Genomic DNA, 24,737 nt, shown 5'->3' with positions numbered 1-24,737 from the left:
GGCTTTTTGTGTTAGCAAATTATAAGGATCTTAAAGACTTGCATTTAGTGTGTCCATTTCACTGTTTTCTTGCCAGCGTTTTAAATAACTTGTAATTTTGGATTTTTTTATCTTACTGTATTAATTTGCATTTTGAATACTAGTGAGGTTGGTAAATGTTTTTTCAAGAAAGAGTTAGACTAGGAGTCTATTTCACAGGTTTTGAAACAAGCTTATCAGAGTAGGTGTAAACTAACTTAACCGTCAAGTTATAAGAACTGTTTAAAATATAATTTTTCAGAAAGGCCATAAGTTAATACATATATAGGTATATGTGTATGCAGATAATTTTTAAACAGTATAAAAAATTTATCAAATGTATGTATATGTGTATTCATGTATAGAAACACATGCGCATGTGCATATTTCCCTCCATTATGCTGTTTTTCATCTGCCTAGTTCCTCAGTCTCCTCACCAGGGAACTGCTGTTATTAGTTTCTTAGGTATTCTTCTAGAGTTTCTTTATGCATATGTAACCAAATAGGAATATATACTCTTCTTGTCATCCCTTTTTATGCTCAATGTACGGACCTTTACACACTTAAGTTTTGCTATACAAGGTTACTTAGTAAAGGCTCATTTGTATTAAAGTCATTTTGAACATGTGAAAATATATCTATAGGATACGTTCCTGGAAATGAGAGTGTTGGGTCAAAGAGTATATGCATTTATGTTCATATTTAAATTAATAGAATCCCTCCATAGAGGTTGTGTTAATTTAATTTTACACCAGTAGGAGAGGGTCTGTTTTCCACAGTCTAACCAACAGAATATTTATCAAATTTTTTGATTGTTGACAATCTGATAGGTGAAAAATAGTATTTCTTTTTTCTTTTTTAATTAAAGTTTATTGGGGTGACAATGGTTAGCAAAGTTACATAGGTTTCAGGTATACAAAAAGAAATAAAAATATAGTATTTCAATATAATTTTAATTCATATTTTTTGTGAGTGGTGATGGGCATCTTTTTCTTTATGTTTGTATTTTCTTTTCTATCATAACTATTCATGTTTGTTGCCTGTTTTTTCTGATGGACTGTTAGTCTTTTTGTCTCCATTTCTAGGAGCCCTTGAGGTATTAGGGAGAATAAATAACCCTTTATTTGTGATGTGACTTATAGTTCCTAGATTTTAGAAGGTTTTTTTTTTTTTACTTGTATTTTTTGACATATAGAAAGTTCATTTTGTTAAATTTATGAATTTTTTTCTTCATGGCTTGCTTATTATTTATTTCAGAACACAAAACATCTTTATTATACGCACTAAGCTAGGAGGGAGGATGATCTACTTGCCTTTCCGGGCCTTGGTTTTCCTCAGATAGAACTCCAGCTCTTTGCCCTCTAGCACGTAACCAATCTCCTCAGCCACACTGGCCTAGTCTTGAAGTAATGCATGAAAGAAGCTTGCTCTGCTGGAACAGCTCCTCTAGAAGACTGCCGATTTTGGCATTCTTTTTCCTTTTATTATGCTTCTTCTGAATTTTCTTTGATGTCCTTTTGTTTAAAATCTCTTCCTCCTCAGGAGTCAGTTTGCTCTTCTTTAGGCCCAGGGGAGCACACAGTGGGACTTATACCACCGTCCATATCATGTACTGTCGATGAGCATGATGCATTTCTTTACTAGGGTCTTGGTGTGGACCAGTTCATTGCTGGATGCATTGTAGGCAACATCAATAATCCCTGTTTGTGCGTACAACACTCCGATCCCCAGGAGAAGTTCCCCATATCCAGCCTCAATGCATGGTACTTCTTGCCTCCCTGCACATGGACTGTGTATGTGGCCGGGGCCAATCTTGGTGTTGGCAGCAGGGCGTCTCAGCTCATATTTTCTCTTGTGGTAGGGCTTTCTCTTGCCCCTGGTCTTGTGGCACTTGTGCCAGTTGTTTTAAGAGATGCCTGTGGCTCTGCGCCAATTAGAAAGAGCTATGGCTCTTTCACGTTTTTATATTGAGAGATTTTAATAAACAGAAAAATTTACCGTAACAGTGAAATTATCAAAAATGTTAAATTATGAAACAAATTGAAATTATATTTGATTGCGAAGTTACCTATTAACTGTTTCCCAAGCTGCAGTTGAAGTTTTGCATGTTCATCTGTAATAGTATGGGTAAACTAGAGCTAAATATCCATGGAGAGCTTAATTCTTTGCTGTTTTAATGACTCATAGATGCCTCATTTTAAAAGATTTTATGTACACAACCACCTCTTATTTGGCAGTTAATTTCATATTTTAAATCATATTAGAAGTCATCTTGCCCAATCAGATTTGAAGATCATCTGACTCTGACTTGTCATCATTGATGCCATCCACTGACTTTTTTTCTTCCTCTCCCCACTAATATTTTGCCTATAAAATTATCTCAGTGTTTATCTTTGTACTGTTAATAAATAAGCTTCTACTTCAGACATGAGTTTTGCCAGCTTTTAAATGATCTTTTTTGATTCTCAACTGTATTAGTTTCCCATGGCTGCCATACAAAGTACCACAAACTGGAGTGGCTTAAAACTACAGAAATTAGTTGTTTCGTAATCTGTAGGCAAGGATTGCAGAATCCTGTCCTTTGAAGCCTTTAGGGAAAGATCCTTTGTTGCCTCTTCCAGTTTCTGGTAGCCTTAGGCGTTCATTGGCTTATAAATGCATCAATCTAATTAAAGCCTCTGTATTTCACATGGCTGTCATTCATCTCTGTCTGTGTCCATAATTCACTCTTTTTATAAGGACAACATTCACATGGTTTAAGGGCCCAGCCTACTCCGTTATGACCTCGTCTTTAATTACATCTATAATGACCCAATTTCCAAACATTTCCAAATAAGGTCACATTCTGAGGCACCAGGGGTTAGGACTTCAACATATCTTCTTTGGGGAACATAACCCATAACTCCGTCTATCTCCAGTGATACAGTTAGTGAACTTATTCTCTGTTCTTTTTCCTTTTCCACTTTCTTTTTAGTTGCGTAATTTCTCATTTACATTTTGATTTATCTCTATCCTACACTTGTTTAGTTTTTGTTCTCCAGTTAAATACATTCAGTCTTGGCATCAGGTGTTTCCCCTCTTGGTTGACTGAAGTATGCCCTGTAGAAGTTTGCTCAGAGACGGCCTGGGGGATCAATATGCCATAGGCTCTTCTATGTTAAGAAGTTAATCTGTGGTTTTTGTAATTAAAGGATGGCATGGCTGTATTTAAAATCTTTGGCTTACACTTTATTCCCTTAAATTTCTTATAGAGATTGCTTTTCTGTCTCTATGGAAAAGAAGAGGGAAATCTGAGGATATCCTAATTCTCTTTTTGTAAACTCATGCCAAGGATGCTTTATCTTTCAAGTCTAGTAATTTTCTTAGGCTGTATCTGTGTTGACTCTTCATGGTTACTTTGCCCAGTCACACAGTATGTCTTTTAACCATATGGATTCAAGCATTCTTTTATTTAAGGAAAGTTTTTTGAATTATTTGTTAAAATACTAGTCCTCCTCCATCCCCCTACTGCCCCTAGGAACTGTAGTGATGCATATGTGAGATCACTCTTATCTCACAGCCTGGGGCAAATCAACACAACTTAGTGATAAAAAGCCAATTTATAAGAGGGTAAGTGTACTCTGAACTAAAATTGCTGGGGAAGATGAAATTAGGTGATGTTGCATTGCTGAGTTGCATAACACAACGTTTTTTTGCTGCCATAGTCACCAAAGCAAATACTAGTTGAGATCTTGGTTAGTATCTGGCATATACGTGTAGATTAATCTGTGAATCCTTTCAAGGGCATGATTTAACCTACTAGCAAAAGCTTACTGTCAGGTTTTGGCCCATGTCTAACGCAATTTTAGTATTTCGTAGTATGCATTGTTATATTAATACTTATTGATGTATAATTAGCATACAATAACATGTACAGATCTTAGAGGTTTCATTCAATGAGTTTTTGACACTTATGTGCACTTATTTAAACACCACCCCTAAACTATACAGAACATTTACATTACCCCATTAACAATCCCTTGCCTTTTTCCAGTCAATTCTCCTTCTCTCTCCCCCAACCCCACCCTGGCACTCACTTTCTGATTTGTATTACTGTAGTTTAGTTTGTCTATTTTTGCATTTTGTATAAATGGAATCATATGTAGTCGTGTGCTACTTACCAACAGGGATATATTCTAAAAAATGTGTCATTAGTTGATTTTGTCATGTGTGAACATCATAGAGTGCACTTATATAAACCTGGACGGTATAGCCTATAGCTCCTATGCTACAAGCATGTATAGCATGTTACCGTACAAAACAACATGAAACTAAATCGAGCACAAGAGAAAATGATGCAATTAAAAGACACGAGAGGTATAAGGCTGATACTCATGTAACAGCATACTGTTTTACAGCAAACTTTTTTTTGTAAATAGAAAGAGGATACTCTAAAATAACAATAAAAAGTATAGTATAGTAAATACATAAACCAGTAACAATTCATTATCATTATCAAGTATTAGGTACTGTACATAATTGTACAAAATTGCGTGTGGATACAATTATGTGCTTTCAGTATACTTTTATACAACTGGCAGTGCTGTAGGTTTGTTTACACCAGCATCACCACAAACACATGAGTAATGCGTTGAGCTACGATATTGGGATGACTATTATGTCACTAGGTGATAGGAATTTTTTAGCTCCATTGTAATTGTAATTTTTTAGCTCCATTGTAATCGTATAAGCAAGCAGTGTGTCCTTGACCAAAACATTGTTGTGTCGTGCCTCACTGTAGTACATTTTTAGTGTGTCTAACTTCTTCCATTTAATGTGTTCCTGGGATTCACCTTGTTTGGTGTATCAGTAGCTCATCATGTTTATTGCTGTGTAGTACTCCATTGCATTAATGTGCCACATTTTGTTTATCTGTTCTTCTGTTGCATAACATGCATTTTTTTCTAAGCCTAATTTCTGGGTCCGTTTTTATTTGTTCCTACTATTTGCTTTCTCTCCTTTTTGCCTCATCAACTTCAAATGAATGTGTCAGTCTCTTTCAGTTGATTTTCCTGGATCATGATAACCTCTGTATACCCAGTTCTTTCTTCAACTGAGGGAAGTTTCATTTTCTATTACCTTTAATTATTGCCTATTTTCCACTTATTCCTTCCTCCTCTTGAGTGCACCAATTGCCCATTAATTGATAACTCCTTTCTCTGCTCAGCCATGACTATTGATCCTTATTTCTATATACATTTCCTCTGTATTGTGGGATAGCTATTTAAATGTTTATCCTCTATCGCTGATTTGTGTGGCAGCAGCTACGCTTTTCATTGCTATCAACATGGACTTTAATTTCGTATTCATTTATTTTATTGAAATCCTCCTTATACTTTTTTTACTGTGTTAAAATAGGTTTGGTATTTTCATTCTACTTTTTTTCTGGTTTATGCCAGCTCATATGCCATTATTGTTTTTTTTAATACATATTTATGGTGAAATAAATGTTAGTCAGAATTTTTGTCACTGGCAACATTTTTTTGTTGAGTGTACTTTAATAAGCTTTGCTGCTCATGAGCATTCCTGCTAGCTGATCTGCTAGCTTCTGACAGGTTCATAGAGCTGATTTTGAGATTCTAATTCCCGAACTTCCTTGAGTCTCTTTGTGGCTGACACCTTGTTTTTTGGATTGCTTGAAGTCTGATGTCTTGAAATTCCTCTCCTTTTTTTTCTGTGTGTTCTTACAGTTCACTTCTCATTAATTGAGGTAATGTAACTTACATGCATTTGTTCCTTTCAACCAAAGGAGCCAGACTAATAATACAATACATCACTCCAGTAACCCAGAAGTTTTTTCATACCACAATATGGTATCTGTGTGAATATGTGTGCATGTGTGTATGTTCATGTGCATACAAGGACCCGTGTAGGTGCATGTCACACACTGGCTAAAATAGGCCTAAAGCAGTTCGGTTAATATTTTGTCTCCAATGGTAAGAAATTCACTAACTAGTATTTTGTCAATACTGCCTTGATTTGGGGCTTTTTAAAAATCCAAAATTCAAAATAGGATTTTCTCTCTATGTCCACTGTCCAGCTGAGAAATCTGAATTTTGTGCAAAGAAATGAGATAAAATTCAGTGAAATTAAGGGTTGAATTGAAACTTAAGTGGCAGAGTGTTTAATAGGTGCAGCAACTGTTTCCAAAGATGATTGCTGGGATAATAATTTTTTTTCTAGTGTGACTTTCCCATTTCTCAGGAGTTGCAGCCTGTTTCCCCTCTCTTTGAATTGGGCTGGGCTGGCCTTATGATGGGTATTGACTAACAAGATATGGTGTGTGTATTAAATAGATGTGGGCTGTTACTGTTTATTGCTTTTTAATACTTTTTTTTTACTTAATATATTATGAACATCTTTCTGAGTTAAAGGATAATATTCAGCATGACTTAAAATGGCTGCATAGTGTTTTAATGTGTGTTTGTGCCACAATTTCCATAGTATAGTTCCTCCTACTATAACATTTAAGATTCCTTTATTATCAGTAGTATTCTATGACGACATACCCTTTCAACAGTCTTTATATGATCAGCATTAATCTTTTTCGTAGATTAGATTTGTAGAATATCTGATTCAAGGGAATTTTGATATGCATTGCTTAGTTTCCAAGCCAAAAGTTGTACCAGTTGGTATTTCTATCTGCAGTGTATGCTGTTTCCATTTCTTTGCACTTATCTATGTGATTCTCTTTTTCATCTTTGCTCTTTGAGGGCATAAAATTTTTATTATTTCAGGTGTACAAAACAATGTAATGGTTAGACATTTACACCCCTCACAAAGCGATAACCCTCCTCAACCAATCTACTACCCCCCTGACATCATATATACCTGTTACAGTTCCACTGACTATTCCTTATGCTGTACTCCACATCCTATGACTATTTATATATTAAATTATAGTTGACACTCATTATTATTCAGCTTCAGCTTCAGGTGTACACTGCAGTGGTCAGGCATCTACGCTGTCCATGAAGTGGTCTCCCTAATAAGACAAGTGTCCATCGGATACCCTACAAAATCTTTACATTATTGATTATATTCCCCAAACTGTCTTTCATATCCCCGTGGTTATCAATTTGTGGTTACCAATTTGAGCTTTTTAATCTCCTCACCTTCTTCATCTCCACCCTTCTCCCATCTAGCAAGCCTCAGTTTTTCCTCTATATCTCTGAGACTATTTTTGATTAGTTTGCTTATTTATTCTAGTCTTTAGATTCCACATATAAGTGAGATTGTATGTTATTTGTCTTTCTCCGTCTGACTTATTTCACTTAGCATAATGTTTTCTAGGTCCATCCATATCGTTGCAAATGGTAAGATTTCATTCTTCTTTATGGCCGAGTAATACTCTATTGTATAAATGTACCACAGTTTCTTAATCCAGTCATCTACCGATGGACATTTCAGTTGTTTCCATGTCCTGTCTATTGTGAAAGTACAGCAGTAAACATAGGGGTGCCTAAGTCTTTTCGAATTAGTGTTTTGGATTTCTCTGGATAGATACCTAAGAGTGGCACTGCAGGGTCATAAGGTGGTTCCATTTCCAGTTTTTTGAGATACCTCCATACTGATTTTCATAGTGGCTGCACCAATCTGCAATCCAACCAGTAGTGCACGAGGGATCGATCCATTTTCTCCACAACCTCGCCAGCACTTGTTATTTGTTGATTTATTGATGATATCCATTCTGACTGGAGTGTGTCTCATTGTGGTTTTTATTTGCACTTCTCTAATAATTAGTGAGGCTGAACATTTTTTCATATGTCTGCCATCTGTATGTCCTCTTTAGAAATATACCTCTTCATGTCCTCTGCTCATCTTTTAATTAGGTTGTTTGTTTTTTCTGGGTTGAGTTGAATGAATTTTTTATAAATTTTGGATATTCACTCCTTATCAGATGTATCCTTGACAAATACCATGTTTCCCGGAAAATAAGCCTCAGTTAAGTTCATCAGCCAGACGGACACATTTAGTATGTTATGATGATGCTCCAGAAGAAGATGACATGACTGTATTTGACTAAATGTAGATTGTTGTACATGAAAAATAAGTCATCCCCTGAAAATACGCCCTAATGCGTCTTTTGGAGCAAAAATTAATATAACATCCCGTCTTATTTTCGGGGAAACATGGTATCTTCTCCCATTCAGTACGATGCCTTTTTGTTTTATTGATGGTTTCCTTTGCTGTGAAAACAGTATTTAGTTTGATGTAATCCCATATGTTTATTTTTTCTCTTCCCTTGCCTGAGGGGAAATATTAGTAAAAATATTACTAAGGGTAATGTCTGCAAATTCACTTCCTATATTTTCTTCTAGGAGTTTTATGGATTCAGATCTTACATTTAAGTCTCTAATCCATTTTGAATTTATTCTTGCATATGGTGTAAGGAGGTGGTCCACCTTCATTTTTTTGTATGTCTCTCTCCAGGTTTTCCAGCACCATTTATTGAAAAGAATTTACCCCAGTGTAAATTCTTGCTTCCATTGTCGTAGATTAAATGATGATGTAGGCATGGATTTATTTCTGGGCTCTCTGTTTTGTTCTATTGATCACTGGGTCTGTTTTTATGCCAGTATCATGCTGTTTTGATTACTATAGACTTGTAGTATGATTTGATGTCACTTTGTTCTTATTTTTGTGGCTTTGTGGCTATTCGGTGTCTTTTATGGTTCCATATAAATTTTAGGATTATTATTATTATTTTTTAATTTTATTTTATTAAATTTATTGGGGTGACAATTGTTTGTAAAATTACATAGATTTCAGGTGTACAATTCTGTATTACATCATCTATAAATCCCATTGTGTGTTCATCACCCAGAGTCAGTTCTCCTTCCATCACCATATATTCGATCCCCCTTACCCTCATCTCCCACCCCCCACCCCCCGCCCCCCTTACCCTCTGGCAACCACTAAACTATTGTCTGTGTCTATGAGTTTCTGTTTCTCATTTGTTTGTCTTGTTCTTTTGTTGGTTTTGGTTTATATACCACATATCAGTGAAATCACATGGTTCTCCGCTTTTTCTGTCTGACTTGTTTCGCTCAGCATTACTCTCTCAAGATCCATCCATGTTGTCACAAATGTTCCTATATCATCTTTTCTTACTGCCGAATAGTATTCCATTGTGTATATATACCACAACTTCTTTATCCATTCATCTATCGAAGGACATTTTGGTTGTTTCCATGTCTTGGCCACCGTAAACAAAGCTGCAATGAACATTGGAGCACACGTGTCTTTAGGTATAAATGTTTTCAGATTCTGTGGGTAGATACCCAGGAGAGGGATTGCTGGGTCATATGGCAATTCTATTCGTAATTCTTTGAGGAACCTCCACACGGCCTTCCATAACAGCTGCACCAGTCTGCATTCCCACCAACAGTGTATGAGGGTTCCTTTTTCTCCACAGCCTCTCCAACAATTGTTACTATTTGTCTTGTTGATGATAACCATTCTGACTGGGGTGAGGTGATATCTCATTGTGGTTTTGATTTGCATTTCTCTGATGATTAGTGATGTTGAGCATTTTTTCATATGTCTGTTTGCCATTTGTCTGTCCTCTTTGGAGAAATGTCTCTTCAAGTCCTCTGCCCATTTTTCAATTGGGTTGTTTGTTTTTTTGTTGTTGAGTTGCATGAGTTCCTTGTATATTCTGGATACTAGCCCCTTATCGGAGGCAATGTTTGCAAAAATCTTCTCCCAATCAGTTGGTGGCCTCTTTATTTTGTCAATGGTTTCTTTTGCTGTGCAGAAGCTTTTAAGTTTCATATAGTCCCATTCGTTTATTTTAGCTTTTACTTCCATTGCCTTTGGAGTCAAATTCATAAAATGCTCTTTGAACCCAAGGTCCATAAGTTTAGTACCTATGTTTTCTTCTATGCAGTTTATAGTGTCAGGTCTTATGCTTAAGTCTTTGATCCATTTTGAATTAACTTTGGTACATGGTGACAGATAGCAGTCCAGTTTCATTCTTTTGCACGTGGCTATCCAATTCTCCCAGCAACATTTATTTAAGAGGCTGTCTTTGCTCCATTGTATGTTTTTAGCTTCTCTGTCAAAAATTATCTGTCCATATTTATGTGGTTTTATTTCTGGGTTCTCAATTCTATTCCATTGGTCTATGTGTCTGTTTTTTCTGCCAATACCATGCTGTTTTGATTATTGTAGCCCTGTACTACAAGCCAAAGTTAGGAAGTGTGATACCTCCATTATTGTTCTTTTTCCTTAAGATTGCTTTGGCTATTCGGGGTCTTTTGTGGTTCCAAACAAATCTGATGATTTTTTGTTCTATTTCTTTAAAATATGCCATTGGGATTTTGATGGGGATTGCATTGAATCTGTATATTGCTTTGGGTAATATGGCCATTTTAACTATGTTGATTCTTCCAATCCATGAGCAGGGAATGTCTTTCCATTTCTTTGTGTCTTCTTCAATTTCTTTCAAAAATGTCTTATAGTTTTCAGCATATAGGTCTTTCGCATCCTTGGTTAAGTTTATTCCTAGGTATTTTATTCTTTTTGCTGCAATTGCAAAAGGACTTGTTTTTGTATTTCTTTTTCTGAGATTTCATTGTTAGTATATAGGAAGGCAATGGACTTTTGTGCATTGATTTTGTAGCCGGCAACTTTACTGTATTCGTTGATTGTTTCTAATAGCTTTTTGGTGGAGTCTTTAGGGTTTTCTATATATAGCATCATGTCATCTGCAAAGAGTGATAATTTAACTTCTTCATTCCCAATTTGGATGCCATTTCTTTCTTTCTCTTGACTGATTGCTCTGGCAAGGACTTCCAACACTATGTTGAAAAGCAGAGGTGATAGGGGACATCCCTGTCGTGTTCCTGAACGTAGAGCAAAGGGCTTCAGTTTTTCTCCATTAATTATGAGATTAGCAGAGGGCTTGTCATATATGGCCTTTATTATGTTAAGGTATTTTCCTTCTATACCCATTTTATTAAGTGTTTTAATCATAAATGGATGTTGTATCTTGTCAAATGCTTTTTCTGCATCAATTGATATAATCATATGATTTTTGTCCTTTATTTTGTTTATGTGATGTATCTATCACATTGATGGATTTGCGTATGTTGAACCATCCTTGTGCCCCGGGGATGAACCCCACTTGGTCGTGATGAATAATCTTTTTAATGCATTGTTGTATTCGATTTGCTAGAATTTTATTTAGGATTTTTGCATCGGTATTCATTAGAGATATTGGTCTGTAGTTTTCTTTTTTTGTGCTGTCCTTACCAGGTTTTGGTATCAGGGTAATGTTGGCCTCATAAAATGAGTTAGGGAGTACTGTCTCTTCTTCAATTTTTTGGAAGAGTTTGTGCAGAATTGGTATTAGATCCTCTTTGAAGGTTTGGTAGAATTCACTAGTGAAGCCATCTGGTCCTGGACTTTTGCTTTTGGGAAGGTTTTGGATGACTGATTCAATTTCGTTACTGGTGATCGGTCTGTTTAGATTTTCCAGTTCTTCATGGTTCAGCCTTGGTAGGCTATATGTTTCTAAGAACTTGTGCATTTCTTCTAGGTTGTTGAATTTGGTGGCATATAGTCCTTCATAGTATTCTTGGATGATCCTTTGTATTCCTGTGGTGTCCGTGATAACTTCCCCTTTTACGTTTCTGATTTTGTTATTCAGTGTCTTCTCTCTTTTTATCTTAGTAAGTCTAGCCAAGGGTTTGTCAATTTTGTTAATCTTTTCAAAGAACCAGCTCTTTGTCATATTAATTTTTTCTATTGTCTTTTTGTTCTCTATTTCATTTAGTTCTGCTCTAATTTTTCTTATTTCCTTTCTTCTGCTGACCTTGGGTTTTACTTGTTCTTCTTTTTCTAATTCTTTAAGGTGTAACATGAGGTTATTTATTTGGGATTTTTCTTGTTTCTTGAGATAGGCCTGTAATGAGATAAATTTCCCTCTTAAAACTGCTTTTGCTGCATCCCAAAAATTTTGGTAGGATGTATTTTCATTGTCATTTGTTTCTATGTATCTTTTGATCTCTCCTCTAATTTCTTCTTTGACCCAGTCCTTCTTTAAAAGTATGTTATTTAATCTCCATGTATTTGTGTTTTTTCCTGCTTTCTTTTTACAGTTGATATCCAATTTCAAAGCCTTGTGATCAGAGAATATGCATGGTATGATTTCAATCTTCTTAAATTTGTTGAGACTGATTTTATGTCCCAATATATGGTCTATCCTTGAGAATGTTCCATGTACACTAGAAAAGAATGTATAGTCTGATGTTTTAGGATGAAGTGCTCTATCAATGTCAATTATGTCCATTTCATCTAATGTGTCATTTAGGGCTACTATTTCGTTATTTATTTTCTGTTTGGATGATCTATCCATAGCTGTCAATGATGTATTTAAGTCCCCTAGTATAATTGTGTTTTGGTCAATTTCTCCCTTTAGTTCTGTTAGTAGTTGCTTGGTGTATTTCGGTGCTCCCTGATTGGGGGCATAAATATTGATGACTGTTATGTCTTCTTGTTGTACAGTCCCCTTCACCATTATGAAATGTCCATCTTTGTCTCTTGTTATCTTTTTCACCTTGAAGTCTGTTTCATCTGATATCATTATGGCTACACCTGATTTTCTCTGGGTACCATTTGCTTGGAGTGTCAATTTCCACCCTTTCACTTTGAGTCTATGCTTGTCCTTGTAGCTGAGATGTGTCTCTTGGAGACAGCATATGGTTGGCTTTAGTTTTTTGATCCAATCTGCTACTCTGTGCCTTTTTATTGGTGAGTTCAATCCATTTACATTTAGGGTGATTATTGATATGTGAGGATATCCTGTCATTCTATCTTTAGTTTTCTGGTAAGGCTGTGTCTCCATTGTTTCTTTGCCTTTTTGTTGTTGTCTATTATTTCTGTGTGGTGGTATTCTATGATGTTTCCCTCTGTTTCTTCTTTTATTTCAGTATATATTTCAATTCTGGATTTATTTTGAGTGGTTACCCTTAAGTTTATGTAAAAGAAAGTTTGATATTTAGAGTATTCCATTTTCTTCAGCACGCTTACTTTCTCCATTCCCATATTCCGGTTCAGGCCTTTACTCTCCCCCTTTTTGAGTTGTGGTTGCCACAAATTGTCCCTGTTGATGGTGGTCGAATAGCCTCCTTTAGTATTTCTTGTAGTGCAGGTCGTATATTAGAAAATTCCCTCAGGTTCTGTATGTCTGGAAAGGTCTTTTTTCCTCCTTCATATCTAAAGGATATCTTTGCTGGATATATTATTCTTGGCTCATGGTTTCTCTCTTTCAATAGTTTGAATATTTGGTTCCACTCCCTCCTGGCTTGTAGAGTTTCTGCTGGAAAATCTGATGATAATCTAATGGGCTTTCCTTTGTAAGTTACCGTCTTCTTTTCCCTGGCTGCCTTGAGGATTCTTTCTTTGTCGTTGATTTTAGACAGCTTCAATACAATGTGCCTTGGAGAAGGTCTGTTGGGATTGAGGTAACTAGGTGTTCTATTTGCTTCTTGGATTCGAGGGTCCAGTTCTGTCCACAAATTTGGGAAGTTCTCATCGACAATTTGTTTGAATATATTCTCTGTTCCCTTCTCTCTTTCTTCTCCTTCTGGTATGCCCATTGTTCTTATATTGCTCTTTCTGATGGAGTCAGAAAGTTCTTGTAGAGTTCTTTCATTTCTTTTAAGTCTCAAGTCTCTTTCTTCTTCTATTTGTGTCATTTCCAGGTTTCTATCTTCGATGTCACTGATTCTTTGCTCCATCTGGTCAACTCTACTACCTAAGCTGGTTATTTCATTCTTAATTTCTTCTATTGAGTTCTTAATCTCCAGAAATTCTATTTGGTTCTTTTTTAAGATTTCAATCTCTTTCGTAAAATGCTCATGCTGTTCTTTGATTGAGTTTCTGAGTTCCTTTAACTGCCTATCTGTGTTTTCTTGTATCTCGTTGAGTTTTTTCAGAACTGCAATCTTGAATTCTCTGTCATTTAAGTCACATATTTCTGTATCTTTAAGTGCCTTCTCTGGAGATTTTTCACTTTCTTTCTGAGCTATCTTGTTGCCTTGGTTATTCATGGCGATTACTGGTTTACTATTTCTCTTCCTAGACATCTACAGGAGTGACTTCTGCAACAGGTTGATAGAAAGCGGTCTTTCTTTTGTTTGCCAGTACTTGTTGGTTGAATGTTGTATTATTTCTCCAACTGCAACTTATTTTTCTTCTCCCACACAGTAGTGCTATGTTTTCTCTGCACTATTCTAACTTCTCACGCATTGGGGGGATTCCCTGGGAGACGGGCTTCTCCTCTGTTAATAGTTCGTCTAGGTCACAGGGCGCAGTGTCCCGGTGGGTATGCGGAGAGCTTTTGATGTTCCAAAGCTCTTCCAGCTCCTGATTCAGAGCCCGTATATTTCAGCAGTTCTGTTTACTCCTGCAGGGATCCGCCCAGATAGGTGGGGTCAGGGGCGGGGTGAGTTGTGAGAGGTGGCCCAGAGCAATGGTGGTGACCACCACCACAGCCGGTCCTGCTTCCATAGCTCTCTCCCCTTTGCTGGCACTAGTTGGGCTGTGAATTTGTGTTTGCGGTCCACGGTTCTCAAAACAGCAAATTTTCTGTTGTTTTGATCTGACACTGCTACTGTTTCGCTTCTAGCACCGGGCAGGTGGGGGCGGGGCGAGCTCTGGGAGGGGAGGGAGGGGGCGGCTAGTCTCAGTGCCTAAGGCTCCGTTCTCTGCTCGGCAGTGCGGGCTTAAATCACCGTTTTCAGCCTTTTTCCCTCAGTCTTTTCTCCGAGGTCTCTGCCGTGAGCGTTGGGTTCAGCCGTGTTATATGCTGTCCCCTCAGCCCTGTGGAGCCCTGGCGGAGCCCTAGCAGTCCGATCTCACGCAGCTGCGGTAGTTCCGGGAAGCAGCGAGCTCGGCGCACTGAGCTAGGTCTGCATCCTGCGCCCGCGCGGCTCCGTCTCCGCGCACTTCTCCCTTTCCTCCTCCCTCCACTCGCGCGAATCTCCCACCTGTAAGTGATTTCAGTCGATAGTGGGCCTCTTCATGTTGCCTGTCTGCTGTCCAGGGAGTCCTTTGTGGAGGTTTTGTTGTTCGATTCTTTGTGAATTCCAGGGGAGTTTTACAGAGGCTCACCTCACTCCGCCATTTTTCCGGAAGTATCAATTTTAGGATTATATGTTCTATTTCTGTGAAAAATCTCCTTGGTTGTTTGACAGTTATTGTGTTGAATTTATATATAGCCTGAGGCAGTATGGGCATTTTAACTATATAAATTCTTCCTGTCCATGAGCATGGTATGTGTTTCCATGTATCTTCTTTAGTTTCTCTTCTCAGTGTCTTATAATTTTCTGAGTACAGGTCTTTTACTTCTCTGGTTAAATTTGTTCCTAAGTAGTTTATGGTTTTTGAAGCAATTGTAAATGGGAATGTTTCTTAATTTCTCCTTATGACAGTTTGTTATTGGTATATACAAATTGCAACTGATATCTGAATATTAATTTTGTATCCTGTTACTTTACTAAATTCATTTATCAGTTCTAACAGTTTTTTGGTGGAGTCTTTGGGGTTGTCTACATGTAGTATCATATCATCTGCATGTAATGACAGTTTTACTTCCTCCCTACAATTTGGATACCTTTAATTTCTTTTTCTTGTCTGATTGCTGTGGCTAGAACTTCCAGCACTATGCTGAATAAAAGTGGAGACAGTGGGCAACCTTGTCTTATTCCTGATCTTAAGGGGGAACCGTTTCAGCTTTTCCCCATTGAGTATGATGTTAGTTGTGGGTTTATCATATATGGCCTTTATTGTGTTGCAATATCATCCCTCTATTCCAGCTTTTTAAAGATTTTTTTATCATGAATGGCTGTTGGATTTTATCAAATGCTTTTTCTACATCTATTGATGTGATTATATGATTTTTATATTTCTTTTTCTTAATGTGGTGTATCCCATTAATTAATTTGTGAATATTGAACCAACCTTGCATACCAGGAATGAATCACCTTTGATCATAGTATATGATCTTCTTAATGTATGCTGAATTCTGTTTGCTAATATTTTGTTGAGGATTCTTACATCTATGTTCATTAGGGATATCGGCCTGTAGTTTTCTTTTTTTGTAATGTCTTTGTCTGATTTTGGGATCAGGGTGATAGTGACCTCATAAAAAGAGTTTGGGAGCCTTCCCTCCTTCTGGATTTTTTGGAATAGTGTGAGGAGAATAGGTGATAATTCTTTTTTGAATGTTTTGTAAAATTCACCTATAAAGCCATCTGGCCCAGGGCTTTTGTTTGTTGGGAGCTTGTGGATTACTGATTCAATTTCCCTGTTAGTAATCAGTCTATTCAGAGTTTCCATTTCTTCTTGAGTTAGCCTTGGTTTTTTTTCCAAGTCAAGTTGTTGTCCTTTCAGTCTTAGTTGTGGAGGGCACAGCTCAGCTCCAGGTCCAGTTGCCGTTGCTAGTTGCAGGGGGCACAGCCCACCATCCCTTGCGGATGTCGAACCGGCAACCTTGTGGTTGAGAGGATGCGCTCCAACCAACTGAGCTATCTGGGAGCTCAGCGGTAGCTCTGCTCAAGGTGCCGTGTTCAATTTTCGTTGCAGAGGGCGCTGCCCACCATCCCTTGTGGGACTCAAGGAATTGAACTGGCAACCTTGTGGTTGAGATCCCGTGCTCCAACCAACTGAGCCATCTGGGAGGCAGCTCAGCTCAAGGTGTCGTGTTCAATCTTAGTTGCAGGGGGCGGAGCCCACCATCCCTTGCGGGACTCGAGGAGTTGAACCGGCAACCTTGTGGTTGAGAGCCCACTGGCCCATGTGGGAATCGAACCTGCAGCCTTCGGAGTTAGAAGCATGGAGCTCTAACCGCCTGAGCCACTGGGCCGGCCCGGGTCTTGCTTTCTTATCCACTCAGCCACCCTATGTCTCTTGATTGGAACATTTTTTACATTTACGTTTAAAGTGATTATTGTTAGGTACATAGTTATTGCTATTTTGTTATTTATATTTCTGGTCTTCATTAGTTAGATTGTTTTTATCTTTCATCTGTTTGAAGAAGCCCGTTTAACATTTCCTGCAATGCTGGCTTAGTGGTAATGAATTCCTTTAGCTTATTCTTTTCTGGGAAGCTCTTCATCTCTGTTTCACTGTTAAAGGATAGCCTTGCTGGATAAAGCAGTCTAGGTTTTAGGCCTTTGTTTTTCATCACTTTGAATACCTCCTGCCACTCCTTTCTGGCCTGTAGAAAATTTCCTGTAGAAAAATCAGCTGTTAGTCTTATGGGAGCATCCCTGTAAGTAACTTGCTGTCTGTCTCTTGCTCCTTTATGATTTTTTCCTTGTCTTTAACCTTTACCACTCGAACTATAATATGTCTTGGTGTGGGCCTGTTTGGGTTCATCTTGGTTGGAAGTCTCTGTACTTCCTAGGTTTGTATGTTGATTTTTTTCACCAGGTTAGGGAAGTTCTCAGTCATTATCACTTACTTCACATATGTTCTTGATCCCGTGCTCTCTCTCTTCTCCTTCTAGTATTTCTATGATGTGCATGTTGTTGCACTTGATGTTATCCCATAGGTCTCTTAAACTATTTTCATTCTTTTTTCTTCTTGTTGTTCTGCTTGGGTGATCTAGGCTATCTTGTCTTTTAAGTCGCCGATTCGATCCTCTGCTTCATGTAACCTGCTAGTAATTCCTTTGAGTGTGTTCTTTTTTTCAGTTATTGTATTCTTTAATTTGTACTGGTTGTTTTTTATGATTTTTCTTTCCTTATTCATGTTCTCACTAAGTTCCATAAACATTGTTATCATAAGTGTTCTAAACTGTCTGATAAGTTAGTTACCTCTATTTCATTTAGTTCTAATTCTGGAGGTTTCTTCTGTTCTTTTATTTCAGACCTCTTTCTTTGTTTCTTTATTCTGGCTGCCCCTCTGTGTTTGCTTCAGTGTATTAGGTAGATCCCCTAGGTCTTTCAGTCTTTGCATTGTGGACTTATGTAGTATGTGTCCTTTATACTTGAATTGCACAGTCTCCCTATTCTTCTGTGTGTGTGTTCCATAGGTGTTTCTTGTGTTGTGTGTATTCTCCTGTTGAAGTTGAGCTTTAATTACGTTTGGCTTGTCAGTGGGAGCAACTGACTCCAAGGTTGACTAGCTGTGAGAAATGGCTATGCCCACAGTGGATGAGCTGCTGTATAAGGGTTGACCCCTCAGATGAGGCTTGGCTCCTACGGGCTCTTGTGCCTGTAGAGAATTCCCTTTGGGTGTTTCAACTTGTAGGTCAAACCCGGTAATGCTCTGGTTTGGTCTGTTGTTGGCCTTTGAGTATGTTGATTCTTGTACCTCTTGGGCTGGGCCCTCGTGCAGGGAGATATCAGAACAAAACAAATCAACAAACACAACAACAACGAGAACAACAAGAAAAAAACAAATATACTCACATGTGAAAACAACCAACACTCAACACACAAAAATATCAAAAATAGCAACACCGAAAAAGAAAAAATCAATATAGGAAAATGGAAAGAAGAAGGAAAACTAGAGCAAGGAAAGGAAAAAAAAGAAGAGAGAGAGGGGGGAATATATGATGATAATAATAAAATAAAAAAACAGAAAAACAGTGCCAGTCTTGGCTTAAGCCCACCAAGCTATCTCCAGGTTGTCCTCTGCTGTACAAAAACTCCTCTGCGTCTTGTGGAGGCAGAGCCAGCCACCTGGAACCCAGAGTGACCCTGATAATGCAGTTCTGGATGGGTAGGGCTATGGGATGTGGTGGGTAGTTTTTACAACGTCAGTGCAATTTCTGCTCTCGCCTGCACAAACAGGCACTGAGAGGACCACAGGCAGCCACCAGGAGGTGAGCTTCTTCCCTGTGAGCAGGTCGCCTGGGTTTTAGGGTGGGGACTTAGTAGGCAAGTGCCTGGCCAGCCCAGGAGTGTCACACTCTTCCTAGCCTCTTCCCTAGGTCACAGCTGCAAACCACTTTTTTTCCAGTTCTTGAGGGCTGCAGCTCCTCTGTAATCTGACACTACTTTTCTGTTCAAGGACCAGGTTAAGACTCTGGGAGGGTGGGTTAGGATTGCTGTGGGAGAGTGCAGGGAGGGGCCCAGGTATGGAGATTGCTTTCTGTCTGATGGAGAGAGCCCAGCTGCAGTTCTCAGCTGAGGTTTCTGCCTCGAACACTGGACACCGCTGTCCTCTATGCTGATCTCTCGGCAGGACTGTGGGGTGCAGGGAGGGAACCCACTGCCTGGCTGCTGTGATCTCCTGTCTGCGTCCTGGGGCCCCAAGTCTCCGCAGCTGCAGATGTGGGCAGGTCTCCACACCGCTCCCTTTCCTTTTCCCCTGCTTGCCTGGTTTGCCCACCTTCAGGTTTGCCCACCTTCAAGTAATCCTCCCATGAGTCTCTTAGCTGTTCTGTGTGATGATCAGAGAATCCTTTGATGGGTTATAGCTGTTCAGTTTGTGGTAACTTCCAGGGGAGAACTCAAGAAGCCCACCTCGCTGCCGCCATTTCTATGACCAAGCACCAGTGTAGAAATTTTTTAATGCTCTTCTCATTGCTCTATATCAGGTATTCAGTAAATTTTTATTGAACAAATAGCTAACGTTGTTATGTGACTGTGTGTGGAATTTATTGATGAAAATACCACATTTTTCTTTTACAGTACCGTGTTTCCCCAAAAATAAGACCTAGCTGGACAATCAGCTCTAATGCATCTTTTGGAGCAAAAATTAATATAAGACCCGCAATGCATTGTATTGCATTGCATTGCGCATTATATATCACCCAGCATTATGTTATATTATATTATATTGAAGACCCGGTCTTATAGTAAAATAAGACCAGGTCTTATATTAATTTTTGCTCCAAAAGACACATTAGAGCTGATTGTCCGGCTAGGTCTTATTTTCAGGGAAACACGGTAGTTTACCAGATTCATTCAATAGGAATATAATTTACAATTTTAGATAATTATGGGTTTTAAAAAAAATCCATGGTCGAATTATTATATATGGCAGCTAGAGCAGAGACTGTAGATTAATAAGATTGTAGGCAAAGCAGGATTGGCTTTTGCTAGTGTAGATAATGTTAAATAACAGAATGGATAACTCCAGTCCTGAGGTGTTGTCTCTTTCAGGTGTGCTTCCGAATCTTCTGGTTCAGCAGCTCATCCTCAGAAGCTCCCCTGTGAGAGTGGGTTGTCTCAGTTGATGTGTCCACAGGCTAGTGTGAGCAGACTGACATACGTGTCTGAACAGGAGAGCACCTGTTCTACCACAGCCTCAGATCCTGGCCCTGAGGACCGCAAGGTGGGCAGCACTTCTATTATTTCTTTTGTAAGGCTTCAGGCTGTAAAATGTTATCAATGTGGGACTCAGACTGAAGTTCCAGCCTGTATACTTTCTGTTGCCATTTTCCGTTTAAAATGTGTGTGTGTGTGTGTGTGTGTGTGTGTGTGTGTGTGTGTGTGTATCAGCTGCTCATGCTAGGTAGGCACTAGAGGTGTAAATGTTTTAATATCTGCCCTCAAAAAGCTCTCAATCTGATGGAGAACACAAGCAAGGCACACAGTGTAATTAAATGCCCTCTAATAGAACTTAAAAGGGATTCAGAAAGAGGTAACTGAAAGTCTTGGCTGTGGTATCAATGGGAGGAATAGGTAATATATTGAAGCCATATTTTTCAGGACTACTTGGAATTAGGCAAGGAGGAAGGAGACAAAGAAATGGGGGAAGGCATGGAATTGTAAAATACACACTGCATTTGAGGGACTCCAAGAAGTTTGGAATGGCTGCAGTGAATCATGTACTTGGGGGAAGGAGGATTTGCCAAACCATGAAGAATGTTAGATGTCAAATTTTAGAGTTTGACATCTACGCAGGACACTGAATGATGTTTGTTGATGTTTTCAAAATTCATTGCAGTAGCAGAGTAGAGTAGGCATTAGGAGGGCAAAATGAGAACCAGGAAGACTGACAGAGGGCTAGTGTAGTCAGCCAGGTGAGAGCTTGTGCAGGCTTGGACCAAGGTAGTGCCAGAGGGTGGCACAGAAGCAGACAGATCTGAAAGCTTTAGGTGGGAGAATTTTATTATCTGTGTAGGTGTGTTTTGTGAATGTTACAGTATTCAGTTTTTTAATGAGATGAATATGATTTTTGTGTATATGCAGTACAGTCCTCTTCTACCAAGCTATTGATTAAACATACCCACTAAAGTTACTAAACATTTGACATTGTGTTGGACAAACCGATATATCCATTTCATTGAAAGCTATCTCTTTAATGATGCTGTTAGATGTGGGTCTCTGTGTCTTAGCATAGTGGTTAAGAGCTGAATTGTGGAGTCAGATGGCCTCTCCTCTGTTACTTGCAGACAGATACAATCTCCCCAAGCCTGTTGCTTCATCTGTAAGGAGGGACAGTGATGTGAGGACAGGGCTTGGCACCAAGAAGTTACCATTGAATACATACTGGCTGTTGTTATTTATTTTTATTGATTGATTGATTGATTGATTGATTGATTGACTGATGACTGGCAAATAGTTTCTCAGTGTCTTTGTTTCTAATTTGCTTTGGAGAAATTTTCAAACCAAGTGCCAAGAATAATCAGTGAGGGTTAAGTGCCTCTTGTGTGTAAATTCCAACTGATTCGCCCTACAGACAGAGCTTCATATATCACCCTTAAGGTGATGCATTATAAAGAAATGAGTATATGAACATTGACTAGGGCTGTTACTTCATACTTGAGAAAACAAAACCTCATAAATTTTGACATTGGAAAAGATTTGATGCTCATGAAAATTAACATCTTCAAACATAATAGCAGTATAGACAATTAATGGGGGTGGGAGAGCCCTGGAACTGGCTTTGTGATGATTCCTAACCTCATGCTGATGTCATTTGGAAGCTTGCTCACCTCCCATTCCTTTGTTATTCATTTATTGAGATTTTTTGATGTGCAGTTTAAAGGGGGAAAAATCCCTTAAGTTTGTACAAAACTACTTGTCTCTTGTCCTTCATGTAAATTTTTTCAGAGATACAATTGGTATATACCTCCTATTTAGTCTCCTCATAATTATTTCTATAAAACAATGAATGCACATTTTCTAACTTTTAACTTTGCATTTCACAGCTTTCAAAACTACTTTGTGTATAAGCCAACTCTTTTTTTCCAGAGTTAATGTCATAGATATCTTTATTATTTAAGAGTGTATCAGCTTGGTTTTAATTTGTAATAATCAATGCATTATCTGTAAACATTTTTTTGTAACACTCAGAGTGATATCATCAGTGAGTTGAGCACCACAATTATTCGAGCCAGTCCAATTCCATCAGAGGAACAGGCTGTGGAAAAGTTGAGAGAAAAAAGTCCATTTCTAAGTAGAGGAAAAGGAGCATTATCATATATTATCCAGAAAAACTCAGATACAGAAAAAGTGTCTGAAAATGCTTTGAGTAGCAAATCTGAAGATGTAAAACCTAACTTGAGATTGAGTAAAGATCTTTCCGCCGAAAGTGGAGATCTGTTGGAAACCACTACAGTAGATTTGACCTCAAACCCCAGTGAATTGGACCAGATCAGCCTTGCTCAGCTGAGCAAGTCAGGTCTCAGGCACTTGGCTGTATCAGCAACACCATGCCTTCCTGCGTCACGTCAATCATCTGTGAATGAAAGTGAGAGAGGAACTTCCGAAGATACATCAACTACCAACAGTGCGTTGAGTGGCCAGTTTCCTAGTCAGATGGCCTCTGGAAGCCAGTGTGCCCCTCTTCCCAGCTCTGTGTCTCAGGCCTCTGTTCCTGAGATGCAGAATGTGCCCGCTGCAGTTTCTACACTCTTGACTGGACATTCTTTTACCACAGTTCCGTTTGCCCAGCAGTATTTGGGAACACTCCCTACAGCTGGAAATGTTGCTTTGCCCCAGTGCTATGCTGGCAGCACCACAGTCTGTGGGTTCTCAGGAAGCTGTCCTTACCCTGCTGTCGCAGGAGAGCATGTTCAGAGCTCTGTGGCCATGGACATTTGTCTAGGACAAAATACCAGCTCTGGATTGATGAGTACCTCTTCCCTTTGTAACCCACTTTCTAATGCCTTACGTCAGAATCTTCTAACTACAGCAAAACCTTTTCCTGTGCAATCTGTTAGTGCAAATTGTGGAATTGAACCATGGGATTCAGGAGTGATGTCAGGATTTGGTAAGATACTTTTTCTCTGTTATTGCCTGTTGTTGCTTGCTATTATTTAAAAATTGAGTTTTCTCAAATGAGACTATAAAACTAGTTTTGTTTCAAAGAAATATTGATTAGTCTGAATTTCTAAGTTTTGTTTTTTTGTTTTTTTCATCTTGAATTTGAAACACAGACCATACATATTTATGGGCAAGGGTCCCTGAAGTGACCTTAGAAAAACATGAAAACTTATGCACGTGACACTCCTGATAACTTTGTCTTCCTGTCTCTCTAGTGCTCTGCCCTTGGGTTTCTTTCTACTAGGAAACACCCAGTTTAGAGTTGCCTTCCTGAAGGAATGAGTTTCCTTCCAGCTTTTAAAGTCTTTTGGGGGTTTCTATTGTGATACTGAGCGATAGCACCTTTCCACTCTAATCTGTAGTGGCTGTACTACCCCCCTGATTCTCTCACTGACAGTCACTCTGCGAAGCAGAGCTGGGTGCTGTGCTTTTCCTGACACAGTACACACAGCCACTGGACTGCTGTCTTGTTCTCTGTCCTCTTTTTCTTCTGCAGGAAGTTCCAGAGTAACTGCATGTGGTTGACAAAAAGATTGGTCATATTAAAAATCCAAGTTAAGCGTCTGTTGTTTCTTACTAGGTTAGGCAGTGGGCTTATATTTGTGGGAGAAAAAAGCAAGAGATTATGAGGTATGATAAACAGTATGGTGAATGTTTAAATTAAAAAATATTTATTTCAGTAAAAGACACATTGCCATTAATCCCCCTCAAAATACTCCCCCTTGCTTTGAACACACTTATGCCATCGTTCTTCCCACTTTCTGAAGCAGTTCTGGAAGTCCTCTTTGGTGAGTGTCTTTAGTTGTGCTGTCGTGGCTGCCTCGATGTCCTGAATTGATTCAAAATGTTTACCTTTATGGTCATTTTGACTTTGGGGAAGAGCCAGAAGTCACATGGTGCCAGATTCGGGGAATAAGGTGGATGAGGACACACCGTAATGTTTTTATTTGACAGAAATTCCCGTACCAGAAGCTGTGTGTCAGAGTCTTTCCGTTGTGATCACAAAATATGGTGAATGCTGCTGCTGAATGCCATCCAATGGAAAGGCAGGGATCTTCCATATGGGAAGCAGCTTGTCTAACCTCTGTAACAGTGTGTGACAAGTTTCAACTTGTTCGGTTCAGTCAGTCAGGTGTGAACTACAGTTGAGAGAAGGTATGTTTTAAAATGTGCCGTAAATCATCCTCCATCATGACAATGCTCTGTGTCACACATCGCTTCTGGTACGGCAATTTCTGTTAAATAAAAATATAATGGTGTGTCCTCATCCACTTATTCACCAGATCTGGCACCATGTGACTTCTGGCTCTTCCACAAAGTCAAAATGACCATGAAAGGTAACCATTTTGAATCGATTCAGGACATGGAGGCAGCCACGACAGCACAACTAAAGACACTCACTAAAGAGGACTTCCAGAACTGCTTCAGAAAGTGGGAAGA

General features: G+C 38.7%; 1 protein-coding gene and 1 pseudogene across 9 annotated transcripts in view; one reads left to right on the top strand and one right to left on the bottom strand.

The window, feature by feature from the left end:
- Window positions 1–24,737, top strand: part of CEP192 (centrosomal protein 192) — a 160,141-nt gene that overhangs the window by 75,797 nt on the left and 59,607 nt on the right. For all 9 annotated transcript variants that reach the window (XM_074340409.2, XM_074340412.2, XM_088797891.1 and 6 more), the window contains 2 exons: window positions 20,187–20,358; window positions 22,326–23,244. In XM_074340409.2, the coding sequence (XP_074196510.2) occupies window positions 20,187–20,358; window positions 22,326–23,244 (1,091 nt within the window). The remainder of the gene's footprint in view (window positions 1–20,186; window positions 20,359–22,325; window positions 23,245–24,737) is intronic.
- On the bottom strand, window positions 1,400–19,558 carry LOC148758395 (small ribosomal subunit protein eS8 pseudogene; annotated as a pseudogene).

This window comes from Rhinolophus sinicus, chromosome 4 (assembly GCF_057876585.1).
Source record: "Rhinolophus sinicus isolate RSI-liver-muscle chromosome 4, RSI-T2T, whole genome shotgun sequence".
Taxonomy (NCBI): domain Eukaryota; kingdom Metazoa; phylum Chordata; class Mammalia; order Chiroptera; family Rhinolophidae; genus Rhinolophus; species Rhinolophus sinicus.
This window is presented reverse-complemented; position numbering and strand designations above follow the sequence as displayed.